At 43.9% G+C, this 24,637-nt stretch overlaps 1 protein-coding gene across 1 annotated transcript in view; it reads right to left on the reverse strand.

The window, feature by feature from the left end:
- Positions 1 to 24,637, reverse strand: part of trabd2a (TraB domain containing 2A) — a 74,653-nt gene that overhangs the window by 35,628 nt on the left and 14,388 nt on the right. Inside the window, exons 3-4 of the mRNA XM_080755336.1 lie at positions 10,529 to 10,675; positions 9,502 to 9,676 (exon numbers count right to left, since the gene is read on the reverse strand). Coding sequence (XP_080611462.1) covers positions 9,502 to 9,676; positions 10,529 to 10,675 — 322 coding nt within the window. The remainder of the gene's footprint in view (positions 1 to 9,501; positions 9,677 to 10,528; positions 10,676 to 24,637) is intronic.

Here is a 24,637-nt window from a genome sequence, read left to right on the forward strand (position 1 = left end):
ATACAGCACTTTTTCAACATCATCATTTACTGTGAGTGATGGCCGTGGTATTTCAGACAAACAGATGGGGGGGAAAGACAAATTTTTAGGAGGTATTTACTTACAGCACAGTAATGTTCAGAAAGACATGGCAGTCGAGCACCTCATACTTTTAAATGTAGACCAGGATTATTGCCGTTTAGTATAATACACTGGTCTATGACCTGTCCATTAAAACATGCTTTATCTGTCTGTCTGTCTGTACTAAAAGTTCAAATGAGTGCCCCTTAAATAATTGGAGGCTCAACAAAATGTTAAAAAATGTTGGCTATAAATGTTGACTGTCAACTCCAGCCAAATTTCAATATGCACAATCAGGTGAATCAAATCAAAGGTTATGACTTGTGCTCTCCTCTCCCATGTCTCATTGTCTCAGAGCTCGCATAGATCATCATCATCATTTTTCGACCGTGGTCGAGATCGTGGATTTCACATATATCACGCCAGACTTCCCGGTCCTTCATTGCCATCCCCAGTTCCTGCTTACTGATGCCTGTGTCCCTATAGCGACGATCAGGGAACGACACAGTTTTCTACCTCTGGTCTGCTTTGAGGCAGGACTCCAGAGAAGAAGGGAAGATATAACCTCATTGTCAGCTCTGTAGCAGTGGCCGGCAAACTGTGTTCTTCTGGATCGGACTAGTGAAGAAACACGGGGAAGGTTGCCGTATATTAGATTAGTCGATGGGTGGCTCTTCCAAGACAGATTTTGCGCTCTCATTAGAAGGCGGGTGTAAGTGCCATCCAACCGCATCCCTATGTTCCCCAGGTTCTATGTTCCCCAGGTTCTATGTTACCTTAGGGCTTAGGGTTTAGGTTTCTGGTTTAAGGACTTCAGTGTTTTGTACAGTGTACAGTAGTACAGAACAAAGAATGTTTGTTTTTGCCATCTTTGTTGAAGAGTCTTAGAAATTATGTTTTAGTTTATTTTATGCCAGTGTTAATTTTAGTTGGCTAAGACTAGATAGTTTAAGTAGCCTAGGCAGGCCTAAAGTTCAATGGAGTGTTCTGTTAAATCTGAATTTGCTACTAAAAGTAACACTAAGACTAAGTTGTTAAAATACTTTTAGTCTTACTAGAATTACTAGGTTAGGTTTCTGATTTAGGTTTATTCTAAGTGGGGAACAAAGAACCTTTTTTGCATGGTGGGGAACATAGAACCTGGGGAACATAGGCACGCTCCCGAACCGTCACTCATATTCCTTCCTATGCCGACTCTCCTTCTGTGGTCCCGTCTGTAACTCTATGTCATCAAAGAAAACCTATATCTACATGGAACGGACTGCTCATTCACCTTTGAACAATGGCCTTGTTTTTTTATATGTATACTGAAGGGTCCCTGAGTAACTAGAGGAATCCACATACAAAGTAGTTTTGTCTCTGTGGTATACCTTACACGGCACACTGAATTGACCTCCTATTATTGCGATGTTCAACTCTCTCCAGCTCACCACTGTTACAACTCACGCTTCTGTCTCTCTTTCTCCGCTGTATTCCATCATGTAACAAAGATGAGATTCAAGTCTGTAAAGACTGCGGGTAGAAAAAGGGTCGATCTATACATTTGTAAACCTGCGTACCAATGTAACTGAATGGACCCTTACGTGTCCGTCCTTCCAGGTCCATTTGGTGCCATTTCGCCCTCACAGAGGATCTGCCAGGGCGGATAGGATTACTAAGTGAGACACAGACAGATCTTAGGCAGATACCCTGAGCTTAAAGTGAGTGTGTGTTACTGGGACAACAAGCATCAATCTGTTAACCTCAACGTGTTCCGACTGCCAGCAACAGTGGTTCCAACCAAGGCAAATGAATGGGCTTGTCTGTGTGTGTGTGTGTGTGTGCGCGTGCGAGCAAGTGTGCATGCGGGCGCACGTGCTGATTAGAGAGGAATATGGAGAGGAAGGAAGGTTTGTTTGTCTGTTAATGTATCTGTGTTATTGTGTGTGCTATTGTGTGTGTCTGTGTGTGTGTGTGTGTGTGTGTGTGTGTGTGTGTGTGTGTGTGTGTGTGTGTGCGCGCGCGTGCGTGCGTGCATACTGCTATATATGAGAGAGAGAAAGAGAGAGTGTGCGATGGAGAGAAAATGTCTGTGGCTCTGAGCTGACATCGGGCAAAGGACCAGTGACCACTACTGACAGCGACTGACCACCAGTCCACCAAACCACTGGAAAAACATCTCTAATACCTGGAAGCTACGATATGATGGGTGGGTGCCATATTGACTTTTCATGCACTTCCATTACTCGCAAGTGTGTGCGTGCGTGCATGCGCGCCCGCGTGCGTGCGTGCGTATACGTGTAATGAAAATGCACGAGAAGTCAATCAGAGAATGGTAGTTTTGGCTTGGCCTATAATAGTCAACCAGAATGTTTTCTCCCTCAACAGCTTCTGAAGACAAGGAGCTCTACATATTTCCCTCCCAAATGAAACCACATGAGAATGAAAAACATTAATGGCTTGTTTATCCAGTTTGGAGTTTTCGATATTACCGTTTGCCTCGTCCAATTCTGTGGTGAACTGTGAGAATGGTATTCCACCATATATCCAGCCGTTTTTATACTTAAAATTCATCAGACTCCCGATGCTCTCTTGGCCTGGTAATTATGTACATTATTTTTTGTTTATTTTGTTTTCACAGATTTTGCAGATTTAGTTTATTTGCATCAACAGCCTGGGACATTGTAGAAAGTATTTTGCAACCTTGTCATGGAATAGGGCTTATTGAATTGGAGACGAAAATGATATGCCTCAACAATTTTCACAATAATTGTCATTCCGGCATCTGTTGGCTAGCGCTCCAGGCTAATGGGCTCATTACTCGGGAAGACAAAATATTCTAAATATGTGGTTCTCCTCTCAAACTCAAAACCAATTCTCCTCAATTGATTGTGATTTAGAGTGGAGTGTTTGTTTTTATTTTTCTGGGGAGCTGATAAGGTTTTACCTTATGTTCATTATCTTACTACAATGAATTACTTTTAACATTCAAATAAGTGTCCTATACGCAATCTTAAACTATCAATAACTAGTTCGGCAAAGTGTGCAGTTTAAGGACAAAGCTTTCTCTGTATAGTGAGACACCATTCAAATCTTACTTTAGATAAGCAAGACACTGTGATACGGAATACATCTTTCCTAAAAATGATTTATCAATCTAATCAGCTGCTATTAGTCAAGCACCTGGCAATTTCAGCAGAGTGAAACCCATGATCTGAATAGCCAGTCTTATTCAGTACATGGCATTGTCACATCTTCAAGCTGGTGAAACTATAGTGATCACTTTCAACTTGGCATCCGTATCTATTCTTGTGCATGTCATTGGCAATAATCTTCAAACTTGAAACACTCATTGCGGCTGCAGAGTTTCTAATGATCTAATAATTCAACTAGGCTACTGTATCGGATGGACCGCTGACCACGTTGTCAGATGGGGGAGGGGTGGTCTCTGTAAACTGTGTTGTTTTGGCCATTCGTCAATGAAATAAAAACGCGTTTACATTATTGAACCAACCGATGCACATTTCCCTCTTTATGTACTGTAGCGCCGGCAGTTGTGACCCCATAGCCTCAGCGGCATCAAATTCTGTGACCGGAGCTCTTACTCCCATTCAGAATATGGGAAGGGATAGCGGTCTCCGAATTGGCTTAAACTAAAAGGTCAGCCAATGAGGAGAATATCAACAAAAAGACTGAAAGTAGACCAGCTTGCTCCATAAGCTAGTAAAACATAGCAAAAGTAGCAGATCTACAAGCTCACCGTGCTTCCCATTGTGGTGAAAGGCTACGCTGTGAGCTTGTAGATTGGCAACCCCGCCAAGGACCCTGGGGTCCCTGGACCCCACTTTAGGACCACTGGTGTAAACGTCTAACATACTGTGGTGTTTTATTGTTGCAGTATTTTTCTACATGGATGCATTTGTGATTGCCATTGTTGGACCTCTTGCCATTTGGAACTTGCAAGAGCAACATGAAACATGTCTGCGGTGTAGTTCCACAGCAAGTCAAGCCCTGGTATATTGATACGAGAGGTTGGCTAGTCAATACAGTACTATGAAAAATAACATTGTTGTACTCAGCTGTGTCTAACTTAATTTCATAGCCTTTCTCCACATTGACAAGCTGACAGCTTGTGGGCATGTTGACTAGTGTGGTGACAGTCTGTCTCCTTTGGCCAAATGGAAACATCATTTTTATAAATGCATCACAAATAACAAAGATTCCTCAAAGAAATAAATTTGGTTTAACTAAGAGATTTGCCAAAAGAAATGTTTTCAACACAACAACCCAACTTTCACACTCATAAGTTTCCTTTTTTCCAGCCCAGGCAAGGTGATGCTGTTTTGTGACATAATGTGTAGTGGCATGAGTGTGACTGTAGAGACCGACCAATGCCCGATCTGTGGGTTCAATGTCAATCACCATTTTCGGAGAGTCCTAGTGCACTGATTACAGATGTTTTGATTGAAATGTTGACTGACTGTTATTTTGTCCAAAAGGGCAACATTTCTAATCAATTACTTAACTTTAAGTGATAGATAAGGATACAAAAATAATAATAATCATACAATGAACAAACAAATAAGCGGAGGTTGTAGATGTGCCATTTTTTTAAATGTGTTAAATCTTTGCCTATAAAGACAACTCAAAACAGGAGGATAATGGTAATGGCCGATATGTTGTCCAGTCGCCGATACATCGGTATAGGGCTCAACGTGATTGATCTACTTTTGGGAGGTCAGCGACCTATGGTCATGTTGTAAAAACAACAGAAGTATGTTGGCAGAAAGTTGAAATGTCAGGATACCACCTATACTATAGGTACCGCTGCTCTGAGATTAGCACACGAGATTGGTCACTGATGAAACCAGTTTAACAGCTGATGCTTCCAGATCAGTCAAGGACAGGGACATAATGGACTCCTTTGTAACTCTGTGTGTGTGTGTGTGTGTGTGTGTGTGTGTGTGTGTGTGTGTGCGTTTGCACGTGCGTGTGTGTTCTCTGACCCCTGTGGGGATAATTAAGGACACATTTTACTCTAGTCCGTCAATGGTTTGGGGGCTGGCATGTATGTATATATAAGCGTACATACGTATATGCTGTGTGTGTGTGTGTGTGTGTGTGTGTGTCTTTGCACGTGTTTCCGTGTGTTTCCGTGTGTGTGTGTTGGGACACACACACACAGACATACACTATTTAGTGGCTTGTATGTGGTGACCAGGCTTGCCCTTCATATGTCTATGGCTAGCACTTCTGGGCTGATTGGCCGTATCAGTTTCACACATGCACACGCACGCGCACGTATGCCCGGCACACATGTACACACGCACTCACCTTTTCAGACCAAGCCCTTGTAAAGGCAGCTCCTTTGGGACGTGCAGTGAAATGTACTCCTTGTTAGGGCTTGCATGTGTACGTGCGTGTGTGTGTGTGTGTGTGTGTGTGTGTGTGTCTGCTTTTCCTCAGCTGTTTCCTGCTGGCTCAGAGAGCAGTAGACTGTGAAGGCCTCTCTCCGCTCACCACTAGCAGCTTTTTCACAACTGACCAAAGCAACATTCAGCACAACTTGGAAGCCAGGAGTTTAGGCCTGCAACTATTGAGAATGTTCGTAGCGATTGTTACTTTTTAAAAAAAATAATAATCGATTTATCTTGAAGAGAATACTATAGACTTTTTGGAAAAAGTTCTTCCTCCTATTATAATAATACCTGATGATCATGTTTTAGGGTTGGAAAAAATCGTGGCACTCAAGTGTTATGCTCAAGGACACTTTGAGACCGACACAGGAGGATCTGGGGATCGAACCAGCGACCTTCCGATTCCCAAGCAGGAAGCCTCCTGAACTACTGCCCCACCCCTCGGAGAAAAAAAACTAAAACAAACCTAAGTTGTGAACAGAGGACTTGCCATGCAAGAGTGCAAAAGGTCTTCCTGAGGGTGTGAAATTAAAGCCGCACTATATGCAACTTTTCTCTTCCTGCTTAAGTGATGAAATCTTTGCCATTGATACAATAGAGATACAATAGAGATAATAGAGATAAATTGAATATTGACCATCAGGTCAAAATCTGTGTCAGATCCTGTGTCTGTAGGTGAGACATGACCTTTGACACAATCTAGTGTGGGAAGACGAAGTACAACCACGGCAATTGTGTAAGTTATATTGTATTAACACACTGGTCATACAGATTGGACAAAATGTAATTGTATTCATTAAAAAAAGGTTTAAGCATGATTTATCTGTAGTTAAAGGAGAATTCCATGCTAGAAGGCTTTCTTACCTTTCTTTGTAGTCGTTACGTCCGCACCAAAGAGGTCCAGGTGTTTTTTTGTGCACAAACTCCTTATTGGCTATTTCCCCTACCATAAGTCCTCAATGAATTGCATTGAATTGAATGGGAATTGAATGGGGCTATGGGGTGTTGTGCTAATTCGCTTATTTCCATCGAAATAAGTAGTAAAATGTGCCGCTTGGATTATTATTTACATTATGAAGAGAGGATATATGCAAAAAATATATATTTTTGAGCGATGGAAATAAGCGAATTAGCACAACACCCCATAGCCCCATTCAATTCAATGCAATTCATTTAGGGCTTATGGTAGGGGAAATAGCCAATAAGGAGCTTTTGCACAAAATAACACCTGGACCTCTTTGATGGGGACGTAAAAACTACAAAGAAAGTTAAGAAAGCCTTTTAGTATGGAATTCTCCTTTAACAAACACTACAAAACAGCAGATATCGCTTACTCTCTGTGCGTGACACAGTGTGCAACAAATGTTAAATCAGGCATTATATTTGTAGGTGTCCATAGGACTGGCATTCTTCACGCCTGCTCTCACCAAACCAAGCGTCTGAGTAAATAATTACAACAAGTCCTTGGGTTTCTTTCCTTAAGTGTCAATAACGATTTGATGAGGGGGCCATTATTCCAGTAACCAGGGACAAAACAAACATGACAAAAGACTGTCTGCCTTAGATACACATCAATCAACATGTGAACACACACACACACACACACAACAGTGACTCACTCACACACACATGCACACACACACACACACACACACACACACACACACACACACACACACACACACACACACACACACACACACACACACACACACACACACACACACACACACACACACACACACACACACACACACACACACACACACACACACACACACACACACGACTCGATCTTCTGTTATCTGGTGTGTTTATTCTCACCGTTTTAACTCGTGTCTCTTATCAACTGAGTACTACTGATCCGATGATGATGTTGCTATGTGGTTGCCGGGGAATTCGAACTATTGCACCGTAATAGATTTGAATTCCTCTGAGTGACTTGTTGGTGTAATAATTACCCCAGCACGCCTTATCCGATCAGAAAGAGCCTGCAATGCATCCGAGAAATCTGATTAGGAAATGCCTAGCCTTGCGTGGTCAGACGATCAGAGATCAGAGATCTACTGATACAGCTGAACAACACCCAATTCTAAACTAAGTTGCTTAAACAGCCACCAACACAGCTACTAACAAGCCTAGGCTTATCTCATAACGGTTCTAGTTTTAGCAACTACATTGAATTTCGACGTCACCAGACGTATTGGTCGAGGAGTGTAATAATGTAATCTCATCACACTCTCCACCAGCGAACACAACAAGGCATTCAAGTTTATTTTAGTTATTCACGTCCAGGGATAAAGGCGTGAAATTTACTTTTATTTTTTTACTTTGAAGCACTCCTAATTTAAGCACCAGCAAAATGTAGGGCACCCTACAAAATGTTAGGAGCAACGATATGCGATAGATGTTTAATTTTTAACAATATTAACTGCCAGTGACACCCCTGGACATCAGACCAAATCCAACAGTCGACATCCAGACGCCAGAACCGTGTTTTCATTGATTACGCTAGAACGCACTCTTCGCCAACGTATGAATGGTTCTAGGTTTCTACCGTTAATCAGATTTAGTAAAATGCATTTTTTACCAGATTGCATTTCTTTGGTCAAAACAAGCTTCATTCACGGCACCCACAACTAAACTTTATTATTTATTCCGTGTGAAAGAATTTACGATCTCGCACACAGAGCAGCTCTGCCTCTCTTTCAGGGTGATTGAAAGTTTCAGGCCGACCATGAGCCTATTTGACTTCCACTGTGAAATATGAAAAAGTATAAAACATGTGTGTACTTCTCTGGGCTACTGGCAACACAAGACATTTGGTGCTGATCGGTCAAGTGGTTTGCCTCAACTCCGGCGGAAACCGCGCACACTCACACGTACACGCACACACACAGACACACACACACACACACACACACATAGATGGCTAGCGTCCTGCAGAAGCATGGCGTGAAAAGAAAGGTGGTTCAGCCGTTTGACTTTTTGAAATATTGCTTATCAAAAACCATCCCAGAGGGAGGTGGTGAACACTCGAAGCTTTCGCCAGTGATCAAACTACATCATGGCAGGATAACTTCCCTCTCTCTAGACACAAGTTGCTTCAGAGTCCAATAAATCTTGTAAAACCCATTTTTCTTCCTCTCTCTTTCTCTGTCTCTCTCTCCTCCCCCCCCCTCTTTCGACATCGTTAACGGGAAAAATGATGTAATCCCACTGAAGTCTTTGGTTTCACACCTTAGAGGAAGACCGGCTTTAATGTCCTGCAGATTTTTATATGCATCTGTTACACACATGACTGACAAAAGAAAGTTAAGTGAGTAAGAGAGGTGGCAAGGGAGGGGAATTCTCTCAAACAATAATTTAACTGGATCTGTGTGAAGGCCGGTGAGCGTGTGTGTCTGTTGTTCGGCATCTTATGGCTGGCGAATTTTCCGATATTCCGGGAAAACATTTGTTGCCTTCGTGAGCTTCAAGCGCCACTGGCTCAAAATGTTTCCTTCGTGTCTTACTCCGCAGTCATACCATTGTGCAACCACATCATCATTCAACTGCACACTGACTGCTTTTTCCTGGCTAAAAGTACGGAGTTTCAGTGATAGAAAACAGTGTGATTTGGACCTTTTGTTGTGCTGTTTAAAAAAAAATTACACTTCCTTTAAATAGTTTTCACGGAAATTGGGCCAATTACTTAAACGTGTATGGATCTGGATCTTATTATTTATTTAAATTTTCAAAAGGACATACTGATGCACAGTAAGCACTTGGTTAGCAGCGTGTTGCCCAAAAGTTTCTTTGTGCCAAAAAATGGGGAAATGAGGCTCACATAAAATGAACTGACCTTTTAAATTATTATTCACAAATGTGTTGTTCTAGTGTGAACAGGAGACAAAACATTGTCCTTCTCTCTAAACCTTAGATTGTCAAGCCTAACATGCTTGAAATCTAAAATGTAAGTGTCACATCGACACTTCGGAAATGGTCATGCAAAGAAATCAAGAGCATTTAAAAAGAAGAAGAAAACAAATGGATGTAGACCAACCTGCTCCAAAGGCAAAGAAGAAACTCTTATCTGGATGTTCCTCCAGCATTGCCTTGACTCTCCTGCCCATCCTCTCATTGCGCTTGTAGATGAGCTCCTGTCGGAAGTAGCTGTCTATTTCCTGGGCCGTCACCTGCTCACTGGGAGGCAGGGTCACGTTGTTGAAGTTGGGCACCTGGGATTGGACACGGTAGCAGAGTGGAAGGTAAGGAGACATGTAGAAAGAGGGGATTATGAAAGCATTCCCTTATAAAAGCATTCACTTATGAAAGCATTCACACAGGAGAGCCTGGAGGGTAGTGGGAGTGTTGGGAGAGGATGAATGAAGGGCAGTAGGGTGCACAGCAGTAGGTTGCACAGAAGAGTGTAAATGGGTTGGCAGAAAGGGGAAGGGGAGGAGGTGGGAGGTTGGGGTGTATGTGTGTGTGGGGGGGTCAGAGGTTTGAGTCAGAGGTGAAGGGTTATGTCACAGGGACACTCCTAAAGATCAAGAGGTCAAACTGAGTCGTGGCTTATTAACTAGACTGAAAGTGAATGTAAGTTTACCACTACTTACGATAGAATAATGAACAGGTGCGTAAGATCAACTACTGTTCTTACAACATCAAAGTGTGTTGTATTGTCAGAAGGTATAAGAGAAGCCCTCGCAGAGATAAGCCCGATGAATACTTTGCCATATAAAATGCTGTCGCGTGCCAAATGTAGACAATCTACAAGCTATCAATGCTTCATTTTAGATGTGCTATTTTCAGCAAGCATAGGTGAAAATGAAACAAACATTTTCTGTGGGGCTGTTAGGCTTTGTAAGCAAAAAATGCACAGGGTAGATGAGAAATGTAACATTTTACTACCATAAGAAATAGTGGAGATGTGCCATTTCAGGTATTTTCGGAAAATGTATGAATATTTTTGAACACAGAACGATTATACAAAAGTAACTGAGATCATGATCAATAACAATTGCGATTATCTCATATAATGCGTAATGCAGTAATGTACAAATTGTGAGAGGCAGAGAGACACCAACCTGTGACGTATCATGATTAAAGATGATGGAGTTCAGGTCTCCACAGTTGTAGTGTTTGATGAGGTCTTCAGTGGTGTAGGGCACTTGGAGGCTGCCGGCCCGCAAAGACTCCTGTTGTAGCAACGTCTGGTTCAGGGCAAAGATCACCTGGAATCAAACAATGATATTGCATGAATGACAATTACATTATTAACCTCTTAAAACCCTTAGTAAAATGGACCCGAGTTGTCTCTGCACTTTTTCCTGTCTACACCAAACGTCTTTGCTGAAAATGGCTAAAGTTACCCACAGAATATGAATGTTGGTGTCCAAGTGGTTAAATGGTAAATAAATGAAGGCCTTTATCCAAAGCACTCTTTACAAATGTGCTTTTGCTTTTCGTAAGTAAGTGAGTGAAACAATGAATTCTAAAAGGTGCTTAATAGTACAGAACTTTAGACTATGTGATTTAAGGGTTAACTCGGAGGATTAAAAAACAAAAAATCTTTACAGGTAAATGTAACACTACCAGAGTTCCAATAGGTTATAATTTTACTACTTGTAAAATTCTCAGTGTCAATTTGTGGAAAATCCATTTTGTTGTAGGAAAAGAAAATGGGATTTTTACTCGATCCCCCCCCCCCCCCCCCCCCCCCCCCGTGACCCGCACATGGGTCCCGACCCAGTGTTTGTGAAGCAGCGCTTTAGGACGGTGATGTGTTTTCAGGTTTGGAGTGGTCCGCAGCAGTGACAAGCCCCCTCTGGGCTGCCCTGTGGCACAACAGCCACTGTGAGAGCGTGAAATCAGCCAGTGTTTGGTGAGAGAGCCCTGGTGAGCCTACAGCCTATGATCCCAACCGTAAGTGCACACGCGCACACACACACACACACACACACACACACACACACACACACACACACACACACACACACACACACACACACACACACACACCCAATCCACTGATCTCTTACTGAGCTCTCCCCTCAAAACATAACAAGTTTACATAAGTCCATCAAAGTGAGGAACTGTTCTGTCAGCCGTGGAACAGAGGGTGTGTGTTTACCCATCATGCATCTTCTTCACATTGGGATGTTTCACTCAACATGTGTGCACCTTCCGTGTGTGTGTGTGTGTGTGTGTGTGTGTGTGTGTGTGTGTGTGTGTATATAGTGTAGCGGCTTTGGTAGTGTGGCCACATGTGCACGTATGCATGCGCGCATGCACAGTGTGAGCGTGCATTCTGTATTAATATGCATGCCCATACGTCAACCAGCCAAACCAAGTGCTTTCTCTTCTCCTCTCTGTGTGCTTTCTAAGGTACCCTCGATGTCCCTCAATGTATGCTCCGGCATACAAAGGTGCATATTGGCTCCCCCCCCCCACTAGCCGATCTACCAGCTCTATGGAACTGTACTGGTAGATCGGCTATTTTGGGGGCTGAGCAACACCGGCGTACGACGAGATCGAAATGACGCTTTGGGTCTCTTTAGGCCGCTTCCATTGTGGCGAGCGACAGCGTAGAGGAGGAGGAGGAGGAGGAGAGGGGCTGAGCGCAGCAGATGCCTTCTTGTCAGCGGACAAAGAACTCCCCACTGTCGCCTTCTCCTCTGCTCTCCGCTCCCTCCGGCTTTCATCGGGCCGCTCATCAAAGTGGTGCTCTGCATATGAAAAGGGGGTCCGCCTTTTATGCCGCGCAAATTAGCCTATCGCCAGTACCCCCCCCCCCCCCACCCCACTCCGTTCCAACAAAACACACACACACACACACACACACACACACACACACACACACACCCTCACATCTGTGCCGCGTCCTGGAGGAAAGCCCTCATCTTCAGGGTCTCCCCTTTTTTCTCTCCACAACCCTCCTCTCCTCTCCTCTCTTCTCTCTCTCTGCCTTTCAGCCCCTTAAATTATGGCTGGGAGAGGAGGAGGAGTAGGAGTGGGCGGTGAGGATCAGTCATACCAACAGGGGTGAAAAGATGGAAAAGAAAAGAGGGAGAGAGAGAGGGAGAGATGGGTCTGAGGTAGAAAGGTAGAGAAATGCAATGGGTGTTAAGGGTGGCAGAAGAGAACAGAGAGAGAGAGAGAGGGGGAAGGCGGAAGGTCCCGGGCCAGACAGTAAAGCAGGACCTGAAAGACAGAAGCTGAACGAATGACATTTCTTCCTGTGACCCCTTCCCCACTTTCCCTGTTGTGTTTGTGTGCCGTGGGTCAGTGGGTGCATTTTCCCACTCGTCTGTTCACTCCTTTCATGGACCCCCCCCCCCTGCCCCTCTCCACACACACACACACCCCTAACTGATATCAAAGCGAGCGGAGCCAATGAAAGTCAATAATTGCCCTTTGTCATGGAAATGCTCCACTTGTTGAGATCGAGAGACCGTGTGCGTGTGTGCGCCCGTGCGTGCGTGTGAGTGTGTGTGTGTGTGTGTGTGTGTGTGTGTGCGCGCCCGCCCAGCATCATGACTGGATTCCCACATGTGGCGATCTGGAGTGTTCAGCTGAACACTCTCTATGCTGTCCTCGCCCTTCCTCGTGTCGTGTTGTTGCAGAATGTGGGCACACACATGCTTATGGGAGTATTTGCTGAGAAAAGGTTACCTTGTTTACATTTCTTAGGGCGAAGCTGGCCGCGATGTGGGATCTGATAAGACCAAGACATGCCTCTTTCAACAGCCCAAAGTAAACCAGACCAAAAGGTAAATGAGACTTTTTAGGAGCAATATTTGGGAGGAAAGTGAGATAGCTAACGATTAACAGTAAACTGTGCTCCTTTTTATGGGTCTCGGATAAGCACGGACTGAGATCAAAGGCACCCTCCCTGGTAGCACGATAGCTTGAAAAGCAACAGCGAGGTTGCCATGGAATTTGCTGTGAACATTCATACTCCTAAAATGAAGACGATTTTGGTGACCACCACGACACCTTTCTTCTAATCTAGCACCACCATCACGCCAAACGTTCAAGTGGAATTAATGCATCTCCTGAACCTGTAGTCATACCGACATTAAACGCGCTGCTGTAAACATTCATGCTACCGAGAATAAAGTCTGTCCTACAGTGATTCTAGATTGTCCGTTTTCGGTGTGGGACATTGGGCGATGGAACAGCGTAAGAACATTCTCAGGCCAAACCTTTCAAATTAGAAACTTGGAAAGTGTTTACGGCCTTGGTGGAAGTCCACACTACTGAGTGAGTGAGTGAGTGAAGAGGAGAGGAGATCAGTGTGGCCTCCTTGTCCAATCTGTTGATAGTAAGTGTGCGGTATAAAGGATAGTAAGTATAGTGTTACTATGTGTGGGTTTATTAACCAAATGATCACCATGCAGTGTTGTCTGTATAGTGCATACAGTAAAACGATAGATGTATGGCTTTATCCCTGCATTGAGAAATTGGTAGCTTTGTGGGAATGTTGCCTGGCCTGCAGGAGGTGATGGCTCAAATGGAAATAGTGATCGCATACTTCATCAATAACTACAAAAATGTGCTTCACTACTTTCACACTCTTCATGAGTCATTTTCCATCACCATGCAGGTCGTGCAGACTTCTTTATGGCTAGAGTTGGTTCTGTTTCATGATGTCACGCACGCACATAGCAAGCAACACAAGATGTGATGATGATTGGAGTACTTTTGAGCGGACATACATAAAGACAGAGGGACAGATCTACATGTATGTGGCTTTGACCTTGGCCACCCTGTAAAAGCCTGAAGAGAATGGAGTGAAAGTATAAACAAGAAAGAGATGGGGAATGCAGGGTATAATAGAGCCAGGACACCCAACTAGAGAGAGGAAGAGCAAAAAGATACCAATCCCCCATACTAGGACAGTCATTATCAGTGAAATCTCAGTGAGAGAGAGAGAGATAGAGAAAGCATACAGACAAGAGAGAGGCAGACAGAAACAAGGGGAGGTACCGTGTTCTTTATGAGCGATGTTATCAGTGAAATCTTAGACAGTGCAGTCAGCCCTAAAACAAGGCCTATCGGGTGCTCGGGAGAATGATCCAAGCTGTTCCGAGGCCAAGCTTTTACAGACCAGGGACTGGGAAAGATTCTGATGTAACGCACGATGAAGGGAGGACAGACAGACAGGCTATATGTGGATGGATGTCAACATGTACTGTAGACCGTTTCATCCTGGAAACAATCACATTTTCCAAACTTTGTCAACTTCCGATTTGGGGTACGCCCTGGGATACACTGACAAGACATAACTACTGTATTAGAGAAACAGCTAATAGTTGGCCACTTCATCTAGATACTTTGCCGTACAACGGGAGAATTGCCCGATGTACGATTGCCAGTCATAGCCTTGCATTACATTAACGAAAATCACAGTGAATTTGGTGGAAACAGCCTGGACATGATAAAATCATAAGGGACTGTTCGTTATTCATCAAAAGTTGCTATAGTGCAGATAAGGGGGGGGTTATTAAGCTTTAATAACCTTGGGGGGAGTTGTAAAACTTTCATTTGTTGAATTTTTTATTAAAAAAAAAGAAATTTGTGTTTTTCATAGTGTTTTACTCTCCTATCGTATTTATATAAAGATTACCTTGTATGGCGACTGGACTTGGTATCTCCCATTTGTGCGCAACTGCGCATGCAGAAAGTACAGATCTACCAGCAAAGGTCCCTCCACATTTTATCTGCTTGGTGCTCTTGGACTAGGACAGTCAGTCAGTCAGTCAGTCAGTCAGTCAGTCAGTCACACGCGTCGCTAACACACAGAGGAAGGTCCGGCGAATTTCACGTCAAACTTCAGGTCAAAGTAGACCGGGAATGCAATCGCACCAAAGTGTAAATGGTTGGCCAAAGATGCACATTACATGAGTAAGCAGAACTATAACAAATGTTTTATAAAATTGAAAAAGAATGTCAATAAATATATTTAGAAAATTAAAAATAAATTTAAAAAGTAGATGGTGGTCATGTCCAGTCGCCAGAAGCGCACAGCATATCTGTCTCTCTCTCTCTCTCTCTAAAACAAGAACATGTTGGTGAGTTTATATGGATGGAAGTCCATTGGTGATATAGCAGCCTATGGTCAATGGAATGACTATGTGCGATTGTGCGTATTTTGAGTTTCTCCCACAAGAAAGACGAACAGGGAATGCCTGGCCGGGCTGCTTTTAACTGCAGTTAACCCATTCTGACCGGGCACCCATTTTGGTGTTGGCATCATGTTATGCTTTAGCTATTGAAAAATAGCAGATCTACAAGCTCATATCGCGCCACCGAGTGGCGCGATACGAGCTTGTAGGTCTGCTATTTTTGAAAAATCTAAGGAACGACTGACATTTTTAGAATCTGATCTCAGGTCAGAATGGGTTCATCAGACCAGTGTGTGTCCAGTGGAAACCTCGTATGAATCTGATCTCAGGTCAGAATGGGTCAATAACTGATACAATAATTGAATTCCCTTTGTCGCTGGATTTGTCAGTTGTGCAGTCGAGTCAATTGCGTGTGGTGTGTCTCACGCTCATTGTGTGAGAGTTTGGAGTGTTTTACTCTCCTACCGTATCTATATAAAGTTTACCTTGTATGGCGACTGGATTTGATTGAAACATGATTTGAGTGCAAATAACGACCAGTTCCCAAGACAAAATTAAACTGTCACTGTGGGTGAGCGTATGTGTCTGAGAGTGGGAACAGCCAATGAGCTCTCAGGTGGAAACATACAGTTGAACTCTACAGCTCTCCTCACAGACAGTGACAGTCATGACAGTGAAGAAACCAACCCACCCAACAACTGTGGTCTGCTCCAGGCTTTGTTTTTGGCACTTTCCCCTCCTTACAAACAAAGGCACACACACTACATAAGCGGTGGTAAGTACCTGCTTGTTCCTCATTTTGTTAGTTTTTCCTGCACTCTCTCAAATTTTGAGAGAAAGAGCAGTAGCAGGAAATCATGTTGGATTTATTAGCTAGGCACTGAATTGAGTCGCTTCGTCCGATGTTGGCTTTATTACTTGCGCAAGCAGAGCGCGCAAGTACTGTCATCTGCTGTGTATGTCTGTGTTGTCCACCGTATGTCGGTGCGTGTGTGGCCTACTTGTGTGCAAGGCGCAAGTTGGCACCTCAACAGAGTGCATTTCTAGTTAGCTACTGAATTTGATCTTTCCAAACTGGAATGCATGGCAGTTGTGAAATGTGGACTTTAGCTTTTCGTCTGGCAACTGCAGACATTATAGGTATTCAGGAGGCATTTTGTGTATTAAATCCTCACTGACTGTTTGGGAACCGAGCAGGTGGAACCAAAGCGTACCCAGCCAACCATGTGGTTTGAATAAGGAATGTCATTGAAGATCAGAGTAGACTGTATACCAGGTCGTCCAGGTGACATCTCCACTGGATAAAAACTGCTTTACGCGCACACGCACACACACTTATGCATTATGTCTGGAATGTCATCTCTTCTGTACTGCACTTAATCACTCCCTCTGCCTCCTGCTTCCACTTCCTGTCCTCATCTCGCACCCTGCTTCCCTTCTCTTCCTCTAAACCCCCAATGCTTCTTTATTTCAAGGACCCCGATAACCCTGCGAACGTGTACAAATTTAACACATTTGTCCCATTTGTATTTTGTACACTCTCAAAGTTACAGACGTGTAAAGAAAGGTCCATTCATCTGGAACCACCTCCAGGAACCACTGAGAGCGTCCGTGTTCTTGGGTGAGATGTGGTGTGGTCGGAAAGGAGCTGGGGGCTTAGTATGGACCCCTGGGGGACTCCAATTAATGAAGTTTAACCACTTTAAAAGTTAAAGTCCGGTCAACCACGTATGAGGGCTTAAGCTACCCTCTACTTGGTTGACCGGAGTCCGTGTCAAGGCTCTAAACTAGAGCCGAAACAAGCTCACAGCGTGTCGTGATGTGAGCTTGTAGATCTGCTAAAGTTGCCCACATTATACGGATGCTGGGGCTTAAGTGTCCACACAGTAAAAATCCCCAGTGTACATTTGTACACTGTTAAGTGTAAATTTTTTGTAACCAAATGTACCTGTAAACCTTATGGGTACTTGCCCGTAATGACCTGGAAGGTTACATACAAGGTACAGTTACAAATTAATAAATTAAGTCTGACGATTTTACTGTGCACTCCCTCGCTCCCCAATCCTCTCTCTCTCTCTCTCTCTCTCTCACACTCTCTCTCCCCCTTTCCTCCTTCGCATCCCCTCTCCTTTGATCCCGTCCTCCCTTTCCTCCTTCCTCTCTCCTTCCATCCATCCTACCATCTATCTCTCTCCCTCTTTCCTCCTTCCTCTCTCCTTCCATCCATCCTACCATCCATCTCTCTCTCCCTTTCTCTCTCCCTCTGCTTTGATCCCATGCATCCCCTCTATCAGCCAGGTCTTTTAAGATTTGACCCCTGCATTCCGCGGGTCACTAATGACCTCCCCGTGCGCACATGGGTGCGTGCGTGCGTGCGTACGTACGTGTGTGTGTGCGCAAGACGTGTCTGCATGCATATGCCTTACGCGTGTGAGTATGCGAGTGTGTGCGAATGCCTTATCTTCATGGATTACAGCAGACTCTGCAAAGCTCAAAGTGGACCCATGCCTTTGAAGGCAGCTTAATTAATTTGCCAATAGCAGACAAAAGGACCCTTCCTTTGTCTGCTATTGGATATGGGGCAATAATAGCCATGCTAGGTTTCCTACGTGACAACTTAATTCAAGCACGGGAGAAAGTGGAGAGAGGCAGTGACAATGAGAAAGAGACAAGAGCGAGAGATAGAGGGAGAGTGAGGAACAGAAAAAGAGAGATTTAATCAGCCAGTGATGTTAAGAGAGAAAGCCATAAACACAGTAAAAGGCTTGAGAGAATGAGAGTGTTGCAAGAGAGTATAAAACAGTTACGCGTAGGAGAGCCATAACAGTAAAAGACAATTATGCACTGGTGCCATCTCGTTGCTCTGTGAGCGTTTGTGCGCTTGTAGATTGGCTATTTTTGTCACAGACGAATCCAAGAAAAGGCAATGGAACCCGATTTAAGATTTATACGCACACTTATGTCAAGCCTCTCTTTCTGTTCTTTCCTTGTCATCCTCACTAGCCATCATGTTTCTACTCTGCCCATGCATCCATCCTCCACTCGCACCGCTGTGGATATATTTTCCTCCATTACCGTATACAATACTTTGTCACATCACAGGTTTTACAGGTGCAAAAGAGCTACAAAGCTACCAACGAATGGCACGCACATTTAAATATTAACAAGACTAGAGGCAATGTACTTCCACTCTATCAAATGTTCCTTCTCCTTCTTATCCCCCCCCCCCCCCCACCCCCCTCTCCCCCACCTCTCTTTCCCACCTCACTCTCTCCTTGTAAAAACATTCTTGCGGGGTGCATTTACCTTGGTGCCCGGACGCGGCCAAATATTTAGGTTGTCACAGGGAATCAGCCTCAAACCAAAAAGGCTGGAGGTGTGTGTGTGTGTGTGTGTGTGTGTGTGTGTGTGTGTGTGTGTGTGTGTGTGTGTGTGTGTGTGTGTGTGTGTGTTTGCGCGCATAGCAACTGGGGGTTGTGGTGATTGAAATGTCAAATTCTCAAAGCCCTGCTCTACCCTACCTCACTCAACACCAGACAAGCTCCGCACACGTCCCAATCCTCTTCGTACGCGCTCTTCCCCATTAGTGCACACGCATGCACACATGCACACACGATATATCATCACTGTCGAGCTCACAATGTGTCGCGAGGCGTCTAATATGTTGCGATGCAACACGTTGCCAGTGTGTAGATAGAAAATGTACACATAAAAATACACCCATTGCATCCCCTAAAGTAGGGATGACAGCTTGAAAGTGCTCAGGATGAATTTAATCTTGAACTTCAGGTCAGAATTTGTGTCAAGTAAGAAACAGGGTGGTGTCAAAGGTCATGTCTCACCTAGACACAGGATCTAAATGTCTCAATAGAAGAGCAGGGACACCAAATACAACCACCCCATTTGTATACATTTAACAGATTAACAGATTTAATATCATTGTATTCAGTACAATAGAAGTTACATAGTGTCGCTTTAAACTCTGAGTGTACAAATGGTTAAACTGAATGTGGAATGGGTCTCTTCGGAATATAGCCATTGCAATTGTTAATAGAATCCTTTGTTGTTTTGCAATAAATAATAATCCTTTATATAATAATCCTTTAAATGTGTTCCTTTAATCCTTTGTTTGTTTTGCATTACTTTTACAGTGTAGACAGAAAACAGAACCAGAAGGAAAAAGATGATGGATCCACTGTCGCGGACCCGATGGGAATTAGCCAAAAGAAGAATAAGAACTTAATAACACTACTTTTACACTAAACACAAGCAGTCGTGACAATTGCATCAATTTCGCTCAGATTAATTTAAAACCTCTGAATATGAAAAACATTGATTAGCCTTTAACCTGGAACTTTTTAATGCACCTGGGCGGGAGAGTGGACTGACGGACGAACACACACACACACACACACACACACACACACACACAGGTATCCGTCAATGTTCACAGTGACAAGACAGTGGGGCAAAATATGTGAGTGGTAACTTCCAACCTCAAAGCTCTTCTGTTCTCCCACTCACACACTCACACTCACACTCACACACACACACACACACACACACACACACACACACACACACACACACACACACACACACACACACACACACACACACACACACACACTTTTAAACATAGGGCACTCATACTTCCACAAAACCCCAGTGTGACCCAGAAGCCAGCCACCCAGTCCATCAGGCTATTGAGAGTCAACATGCAGGTCTTGAGAACACAGTGGGCCACACAAGGAAAACACCCATCAATCTCTATGGCTGTCTGTGGACCAAGGGAAACACTGTTAATCTTCGGGACAGCGTGAGTCAAGGCCAACATTATCGTGCCATTTCATGCTGGGATTCAAACCAACGCACTTTGAGGGTACTTGATATAGACATAGTGGTGCGCGGGGCCATTCCTAACACTTCATAAGGTTTAGTTGACTCTTGAAATAGGTTCCAATCATTCAATGTTTCTGTTAACCACATAAAACTCCATATACTTTGTTGTATGTCAAAAAAGCGGAAAATAGAGATTTTGGATGTCGCCTGGCTATTTTTGACACAATAGGGTTCATGTGGGTAATGGTGTTGTACGACACAACGATGTTGGACGTTATTGTTTTTGCAGAGGCAGACAGACATGTAACAGATGACACGAGTGACATCATGGCAGACTTGGCTAAGATAAATACAGAAAGCGATTACAGACGGATGTGCCCACCATCCATCTCATGGTGCCTCTGAGCCGTGTCCATGGTGTGGGAGGCCAGAGAGCAGAGGGGGGGTTAACTTCTCCACCTTTCCAGGTCCCAAGGGTCACTAATGGGCTTCCTACATGGACCCCTCTGTTACAAAGGTTGTATAAATAAATATCGTTCAACGACACACTGGAAGCCTTGCATGTTACAGCAGCTCTAGACAGAGGGAACGTGCGCCAAATGCAAAGTATAATTATATCCATTCTGAATAAACTATGTGTGACGCGTTGGCGTTTATAGCTTCCCTTTTGACATTATACCTCAACACACCAACAACAACAAGGAACAAGCTAGAGTTTGAATGGACAGGTAATGGGAAGTAATCAACATATGGAATGTCAGAACAGGTCAGCTCCATATATGGAGATCTAAGGATATGATGAGATCAACATGGTGTCTGTGAGGTCAGATGCTGGCTGGCTCCAGTATGCAGATCTAGGTGATGTATGACGATGATGTATATATGGCTATCCAGTGTCTTGATCTTCATATGGAGACGGCCATGGACTGACATGAGGCGTGACTGACTGACATGAAATGCAGGTTTTCATAGTAAACTGCGACCTATGGCCACAATAACTGACTAAAGCTGAAAACACCTTGCCGCATGACACCATGCAGCAAGTTTAAATCAGGAACCACTTAAACCCTATACACTTTGTTGTATGCAAAAAGAGCGAACATGGACCATCTATAAGCCCTCGCAAGCTTGTAGATCAGCCATTTTCGCTGAATGCTTGCCAAATATCAGAAGATCTTTGGTGACCCCGCTAATCAATTTGGACCCTTTTGGGTCCCAAATGCTGGTTTAAGAAACAACAGAGTCCTTCATGGCGTATAGCGTAAGCACAAGTCTGTTATGAACACATAGCGGTGCCGCGGCGGTGGTCTGTCGGACTGTACCGTGTGATGGGTGGTAAAACAAAACAGCTCTTTGTTATGGCCAGAAGTGGTTGGCATTGGAGGGGAAAACTACTGACACAAGTGCCAGCAATAGATCTACAACGTTCGACCTTGTGAGAGAGAGAGAGAGAGAGAGAGAGAGAGAGAGAGAGAGAGAGAGAGAGAGAGAGAGAGAGAGAGAGAGAGGGGGGGGGGGGGGGGGGGAGGGGGCGAGCTTAGAACATAAGTAACCACACAGCACTATTTACTATACTACCCACAATTGCCTTAAACCGTTGGCCCAAACTCAGACCCAAAACATCCTGGCAACTGGAGAGCCCAAGTATGGCATGAACAACACACACACACACACACACACACACACACACACACACATACACACGCCCACGCACAAACACACACACATACACATACACACACCCACGCACAAACACACGCGCACACACATACACACACCCACGCACAAACACACGCACGCACACACAAACAGATACACATGTATAGTACATACCACTTACATTCATCCGTTACTTTAGACTTGAGCAATAAACTTGAACAAAAGCCCTCAGCGAAGCCGACCCATGGATGGATGGACCTATGTGTATCTACGTAATGTATGTGTAATGTATGTGTATGCACGTAGTCTCATGTTCCGTCGCACACTGCATTAGAAGAATGTGTCTGTGTCATGGAAAAACAAGAGAACCTGGTGCCCAAAACCATCCAAGAACCCAATCTGGTTGTGGTGGAGTACTGATCAATGGCGTGTGGTCAGAGAGAGAGAGAGAGAGAGATTAGATAGTCAGACAGACAATAACAATTCCTTAAGAACGGTAAAGGAGAGAATGACGTAGAGGGAGAGATGCCGATGGAAAGCAAGAGGGGAACTAAAAAGAAAAGACACAAAGAAAAAGATGCAAGCATAACAAGAGGAAACCAAAGTGACGTGGAGCGAGATAGATAGAGAGATAAAAGAAAGAGGGAGAAACTCGAGCCGCAGCCTCGTCGCCACAAACTTATAAACACCAACACAGAAATATGAAAAACATGCAAATGGGATACAGTTTGGTATTCATAAAAATGTCATTATCCATTCCATGAGGCTGCCGATACTGCTGCACATGTAAACAAGCCACTGCCAAAGTCATGTGAGGTTATGGACCCAAAAGAACTTCTATCAGAAACGACTCGAGATATGAGAAGATGTTTACCGAAAGTGGGAACATACGCAAAAATGTTCTTGGATAATGAAATAACAGAGAGAGAGAGACCAAAAGAGAGAGAGACACATGGATAGAGACCGATGAAGAAGATTGTTTTTGACGTTTTAGGTTGTATGCCTTCTTGAACTCTTGCAGAGGAAGAGAGAGGCAGACAGAGGGAGAGGGAGCAGAGAGAGAGAGAGAGGTGGAGGTGCAAATAGAGTGACATAAAGGGTCAGAGAAAGACAGAAAGACAGATGGACAGACCCTTAAGTCATCTTGAGCCACAGTCTCGTAACCACAGTTATATGAACACCAATCAAAGTATGAAAAACTTTCAACTATGTTGGAAGCTCTTGATTCATTCACTCTGCGCTCCAGTTCCAATGACTTCACTGCAGGATTAGCTTGACTGAGGAACAAAATGTCTTTTGCGACATTTATATTCACTTTGTGGAATTAAACACAAAGTGGCATTTGCATGTCATGGCTAAAATGTCATGAAGATGTTTTTGATAATTTGATCTCACATCAATTCAAAAGTAAATTATTACCACCACCAAATGATATGCTTTCAAATATGCACAGACGTGAAATTATAACAACATCTCGCTTCTAACAAAACTGCTTCACATTAAATCTGTGAAGTCTATAAAACGAAATGACTACAACAGGAAAAGACAGACGAAGAGGCAGACACACTGCAGCCAGACAGACAAACAGACAGACGACAGACAGAAAAGCCACCAACCAACAGTCAAAACAAACAGCAACAGTTTGTTTTGACAACACAGAAAAAAACTTAAGACAGAGCAACAGAGAGAGAAAGAGAGAGAGAAAGAAAGAAAGAAAGAAAGAAAGAAAGAAAGAAAGAAAGAAGCATAGAGCAAAAAGACAGAGATGCAATGCAATTTGATGGAACGGCACCACAGTGGTCTACATGTTGTCAGGCCTTCACAGCTTTCATGTCAGCTAACACATTCAGACCCCCAGCCTACCCACCACTCCACCCCCACAAAATCCCCAAAAGACAAACAGTCGTTGGGTGTAAATGACCCTGAAAACTTTCATCCACCGAGAGGGGAATTTACTCGCTGCAGGACAAAAACTAAACAATATACGAGGAGCTTGGGTGTGAGAGACGGAGGACGTGCGTCAGTGCACATGTGACTGTGTTAGCGGCGCGGTTGTGCGGTGTGGTGTCATGTGTGTGAGTGAGTGAGAGAGAGAGAGATCTCATCCCTCTTCTCTGCGACTGCAGACAGATGTAAGGCTGTGTTCTCAGCTCCATACTAACATGCATTAAGTCAACACTCCTCTGTCAGTTACTCTGTGAGCTGTACAGTACAACGTGGACCATCGCGGCAGAGCCTGATCCACGCTGCGTTAGCACAAGGTGTCAGCTGACACAGCAGTAGTCAACTCTTCCACGGTCTTCGAATGCTACAGAGAATATATGTATAAAAGTCGGCAACAATACACTCGGGGGTATTCGGCCACTCACAACACGGTGTTGTGGGATGTATTTTAAAATACATATTTGAATTTCCATTCCTGGATTTGTCTAATTTGGATTTCTGTTAAGACTTATTCGCTCAACAGCAAGGGTGAAATGGAAGTGGCGGTACAGCTAAGTCATTTTCTTTGCTTTTTCAGTGCTTCCGATGTAGACCGATAGGTGTACATTTGAACATTGGCTG

This window comes from Protomyctophum bolini, assembly GCF_963924005.1.
Source record: "Protomyctophum bolini genome assembly, chromosome: 22".
In the NCBI taxonomy this organism is placed as follows: Eukaryota; Metazoa; Chordata; class Actinopteri; order Myctophiformes; family Myctophidae; genus Protomyctophum; species Protomyctophum bolini.